The 6,000-nt window shown below is 37.9% G+C and overlaps 1 protein-coding gene across 5 annotated transcripts in view; it reads right to left on the reverse strand.

The window, feature by feature from the left end:
• LOC149822115 (uncharacterized protein At4g17910-like) overlaps positions 1-5,776 on the reverse strand; it is a 96,947-nt gene extending 91,171 nt beyond the window's left edge. The window contains exons 1-3 of one of the 5 annotated variants that reach the window (XM_089980832.1): positions 5,641-5,776; positions 5,479-5,542; positions 4,365-4,407 (exon numbers count right to left, since the gene is read on the reverse strand). In XM_089980832.1, the coding sequence (XP_089836958.1) occupies positions 4,365-4,407; positions 5,479-5,514 (79 nt within the window). In that variant the 5' untranslated portion in view covers positions 5,515-5,542; positions 5,641-5,776. Of the gene's footprint in view, positions 1-4,364; positions 4,408-5,478; positions 5,543-5,621 lie in introns of those variants that run through there. The other 4 variants (XM_089980831.1, XM_089980834.1, XM_089980833.1 and 1 more) reach the window with 4 other exon arrangements.
• Positions 5,777-6,000: the final 224 nt, after the last annotated feature.

The following is a 6,000-nucleotide window of genomic DNA, read 5'->3' on the forward strand; positions in this document are numbered from 1 at the left end:
AACATGTTCATCGCGCTCTCGACAATATGCTTGTGTTTCCTCTCCGCAACCCCATTTTGTTGAGGAATATGAGGGCAAGAAACCTGTTGACTTATTCCTTTATCCCGAAGAAAGGCAATAAACTCGTTCAATGAATACTCTCCTCCACCATCACATCGTAAATGTACAATATCACAAGCAAACTTTGCTTTGACCATCGAATGGAATTCCCGAAATATTTGAAAAACTTCATGCTTGTGTTTTAAGAAATATATTCAAGTAAAACAGGAATAAGAATCAATAAAGATAACATAGTAACGACTGCCAGAAAGAGAAGGAATAGGTGTGGGTCCCGAAACATCAGAACAAATAATCTCAAATGGCTTTGAAGCTCTTTTATTTATAATATGAAAAGGAAGAACATGACTTTTGCAGAGTTCGCATGAAGAACATTTATTATTACTATCAAAAAATGAACATGGACTAGACTCTGGAAGGAGACCATCAGATACAAGATTTTCAACGAAACCCCGACTACAATGTCCCAAACAGCTATGCCAAATATCTGGCTTATTATAATGAGATGAATTAAAAACTTCCAATGAAGGGGAAAACAAAGACTCTGAAGGCGAAGACACTGAAGAATGCTTGGACGACTTCAACTGGAGAACTGGGACTGAAGACGAAGACACTGAAGAAATCTCCTTGAAGATGTACATGTTTTCTTATCGCTCCCCCTTAGCGAACGTCTTCTTCGTTCGTAGATCCTTAACATAAACAGAAAAGGGAGTAAATTCGAAGGAAGAATTCATATCGTCAACAAGTTTAGCTACAAAAACAATGTTCTTTTTAATATTAGGAGCAAGAAGGACATTGGACAAGTGAAGTGAGGACTTTGACATAGGGATATGTGCACTGCCAGTATGACTAATGGAGTGATAAGTTCCATCTCCCGTAACTATACTACCTTTTTCAAAATAAGTTAATAAGTGAGATAATTTACTCGCATTACCCGTAACATGTGTGGCGGCACCTAAATCAACATATTATTCGCCTTGTTCATTTTGCTTGATCGTCATCTGTGACAATGCTGATAACAAAAGTTGATGCAAATCTGTGGATGGCACTTTTGTGTCCACAGTAGTAGTTGATTTATTCTCAATTTTGTTTATTTTTCCTTTATTCTGTAGATTAAAGCAACAATCAGCTTTCACATGTCCTCTTTTGTTACATAAGAAACAAGTGGGCACTCTCCTTTGATTCCCTGTATTAAAAGCCCCTGAAATATTAGGTGTAGGCAAGATACCATGTCCTCCCTGCCCAAAACGTTCGCGTCCTCTGCCTCCTTGATGCCCTTCATTCCCTCGTCCAAAACCTACAGAAGTGTCCATGGCCAAAACTGAATGAGGACGAGCTGATTCATTTCCGTTTGCCCTTTGTTTCATAATCATCTCATGCTGGAGAAGTTTCGCTTGAAGGTCATCAAAAGTGGGCAACTGTGGAAGGCATGATAAAGTTGTGGTAAACATGTCAAAATCAGGACCCAATCCATTGATAAGTTGTTGAACTTTATCTTTATCTGCAATAGCACTTCCAATAACCGCCAATTGATCAGTAATACTCTTCAAGCGGCCTATGTATTCCATGACTGTCATGGAGCCTTTCTTCAAACTTTGAAATTCATTTTTTAAGTACATAACTCGGACTTCTGATATCTGAGAATATGTCTGAGACAGCTTACTCCACAGATCCGCCGCAGTGCAATCATCTGAAAGAGTAACCAACACTTCTTGAGAGAGTGTTGACGTAATATAAGCAACCAAAGACTGATGCCGCTTCCTCCAAGTTGTATACTCTGGATTCTTAATAGAAATGATAATTGTGTCACCCTTCTCATCCTTGGTTTCCTGCAAAATAAGTCGTGGTGGTATAGGAACTAAAACATCCAGATGTTCATCGAGATCCTGACTCCGTATAAAAGGAAGGATTTGCCTCTTCCAACTCAAAAAATTAGAATGAGTAAGTTTTTCTGTAACGAGCTGACTCAAGAAATTTGCAGAGGGACTGGATGACGATGAGTAATCCATATCAATGGGACAATGAATAAGCAAACAAAACAAATGGAAAGAAACAAACAGGTTTGAGATCACTTAATCAATCAGGAGAACTTCAACAAGACATGTACCTGTGCTACCGATATCTGGAAATAACCTTTTTTTTTTGCAGATTCAGAATCCAGATTGTAAACTGTTACAATCTGCCTATAGGCGTTGCACAGGGGACACTAAAATAGCAATAAAGGAAAGAAAAAATTCTAGAATCAAAGAATAAATAAAAACTGACAAACGTTAGAAGTGGAAATCAAAGAGATTGTGGAAAAATTTCTGGAATCGAAGAATGAATAAAAACTGACAGACGTTAAGAGTGGAAATCAAAGAGCGATGACTGACAGTCGTCGATGGCTGCAGTCGTTGATGGCTGGAGTCGTTGATGACTGACAGTCGTCGAACGAGAATAAAAAAATAAGTAGCAGACGAACCTGTTTATGAGTAGCAGACGATGGGATTGATATCACGTTAAGAATCGAGAACTAGCAGAATAAAAAATGGTGACTACAACCAAAAGAAAAATGAATCAAACAGGCTGCAATCAGAGAGGAGAATAAAAAAAAAATGGCTGCTACTCAGAGAGGAGAATAAGAGACGAGTTGCATAGAAAGATTGGGAGAGGAGAATAAAAAAAAAAAAGGAAGATGAGCCAAAACCTGTTTCTTCAGATCTCGCTGAACACAGCCTCTAATAGGATTCTGCAACCTGGCTTTGATACCATATTAAATTTCGTATGTATGGTTCAACTTGCACAGGAAAGTAGAGAGAAAGAGAGAGGAGATGCACAATCGGTTGGGGCGGCACACTAAGGCTCGACCTCCAAACCCTAGGCTTTATAAAATAAAACAGGTATACAATGAGCCTTGTAATATCAGAGATATTATAAGGATGCCATTAATGAAGTTGTATTGAGCATGTGTTTTATTTAATATGCCATGCGTATAGATCTAGATCCAGATCCATACGCAAACTATATTTTAAGAGACTTAAGATTGTTGGACCTAGAAAGAACATACTCAAAAACTTGTGAATCTAATTATGATGCCTTGGGGTATGGCTTCAAAAACATGAAGTTTTGGGCGTTTGATAATCTCAAAGACCATCTGAACAAATTATTAGAACATCCTCAAAAACAAAGTAAATCATATAACTAAACGAATATAGAACCATCACCAAAGAAAAGTTATACATATTTAAAATAAACTTGTACCAGTTATACTTGCACATGCATTGAGATTACATACTTCTTCAATGGAAACAGCAAAGAGCTTGACAATGCTATAGACAAACACATATCACACACTACTGCTCTTCACTAATTCACAAGCATTCCTGTATAGGTGGCTATGACCTGCGCTGGCTTGTGTTCCCAGAAATGCATATTAGGAGTACATGCAAGCATGTCATTGTCAGGTAGTACACTACCAAACAATAGTCAACACCAGCATCTCAGATTGCATGGAACTATCAAATATTAAACATAAAGTAAATCAAAAAGAACAAATTACAAAAACTGCCTAACATATCACATCTTTACAGAAAACTACATAACATAACTATTCAGTTACTGATTAGTTAACCTTGGTTTTTTTTCTTTGTAAAAAATGCACATAGGCCCTATAATCAATCATTTGACAATGAATTAGTTACAAAATGGCCAAATAATATTGTTTGGTTAGCAAAAAAAACATTTGGGAGGTGATTTCATCAATGAGAGGCTAAAAAGTACTTTAATAATCCAAGCAGATGTTTGAGGTCAGTTTTGAAAAAACAAGCAGTTGAATGGAATCAATGATTAGTTAGGCAGTTGTAAGTAGGTAAAAATTCATGTGGTTTTGTGATTATTCCATTAAAAAATATCAAATTCATAGCGGAAAAAAGTTATTTGAGGCATTGTAGAAAAACTGAAGACCTACATCAATTAAGGGAAAACAAAACAAGGTTTAACCTCATCGAAAATGCAACCCAATATTGACTGGAAAACATATGGCTTTCTGAAACCCTACATCACCTGTATAATAATACTAGAATAGGTGGAACGGATGGAAAAAAGACAAAAATGCAGCAGCGTAGGAATATCACGTAAATTTTGTTTCTTTGGTCACAGTTAATTCCTGATAACAAACTTCTCCCATGCTCACAACTTCCTCAAGAATATGTTATAAAACAAGAAACATGAGTCTAAGCCAACAATACACATGCACTACAACACATTCTTTGTTCACTCTTACTAGGTCATCAACAGAAGATCTCATACTACAAAAGCATTAATAATACCTACACTCTTTAAGCTATCCCACTTCCGGAACAGTATTAAGGCCTGTAACAGAAAAGAGATAATATTGTATCATATCGCTCAAAAAAAAAGAATGTAAAAAATCTAGTAAAAGTCATGGACATTCAGCATTTTTTATAGCATATACGTGTGATATTTGACAAGTAAATTACCATACCAGTTAGGCAAATGCACTACGAAGTCCTCATTATCACATGTCCAAAAAGAATTTCATAAACTTTGTTACCAATAAGGAGTACCAACAACAACAGTAGCACACTGGGTAAACTGTAAGAACAACAGTGGTTGTAGTGCTCAAAATGACCACAACAAATATACAAAAGCCTCATTTTATTAAATAAATTCATCAAGTCGCCCTTTAACTACAAATATGAAGTAATCTATCATAAAAAATATTTGTTTTTGAAGTACCAAAGTAGCTAGTAGTTGTTGCGCAGGAAAGGACGAGGGAAAAAGAACAAGGAAGAACTGTCAGCGGTCCTCATGCCAACTGAACCAAAACCAATAGAAGCTAGTTACAGGTCATTGGTTGAGCGTAGAGAACGTCACATGACAAGATTCTCTAAATAGAAAACATTGCTCTCCAGTTTAACGTTCAAGGTCGTTGATAAGATGTTCAGGTGGTGTACGCTTTGGTCACGACGGGAGGGGAGGCATGTGATTTTCTCTTCATCCTCTACTGCAAGACTATAGTGATCTGGCGTCCCATGGGTTGTCAAAAAGGTTACCAATGGTCCAATACTATATATACCCCGTGTCACATGCAAATCTACCCAAAAGAATCCAACCCATCGAAAGAGCAGCAGCAATTAAACCTCCAATCTACCATCCCCAATAAAACCCCAATCTCCATTGCCACCACGAGCAACACCAATCTATTCGACCAATTACTCACATCAATCGGATCCACAACTCAAGAACGCAAATCTAAACTCGTACAAACATATAACCGACTAAACAGAAAGCAATTCCTAGTCCGCTCGAAATCAATAAACAGAAACCCCAATATCAGGATACCAAGAAAACGATCAGAGCCCAATAACGACCAAGAAAAAAAGTAAAAGAAATGATAGCAAGAGAAGGATGGAGACTTACGGGGACGATCGCAGAGAGGGCAACGATCTCGAGCATAGAAGAACCTGTCAAGTTACTGACGAATCTACCCAACGCGAACGGAATTGAAATCAGAAAAAGATTACACGATCAAGAATGAATCGAGAGAGAGAGAGAGGCCGTACTCTTCCTTGAGATGCTTACTGGGATTGAGAGAGGTCCCTTGGAGATCCATCGATCACACTGTCCGACGATTCTTGGTGAGACTCAAGAATTTGCCGGCAATGGCGCACCGGATCTCCGTTCAGCGTTCATGTATCATCCTTTGCGTTCAAACGGGCCGGATACGGACGGATTTCTTTGATCCGAATCTAGTTCCATATTTTAGTAGTGGCCAAGCCGCCTACGGCTGCAAACGGATCGGATATGGTTGGATATTCCAGATATGGATCTTTTAAGTAAAATCCGAATGTGCACTCTGATCATATTCGGATCGGTTCATTTGGATTGCTTTTGGGGGATTTGGATCAGAATTTAGGATGAATCTGGGTTTGATCCGAATAA

This window comes from Nuphar pumila, chromosome 11, assembly GCF_984573655.1.
Source record: "Nuphar pumila chromosome 11, dmNupPumi1.hap1.1, whole genome shotgun sequence".
In the NCBI taxonomy this organism is placed as follows: Eukaryota; Viridiplantae; Streptophyta; class Magnoliopsida; order Nymphaeales; family Nymphaeaceae; genus Nuphar; species Nuphar pumila.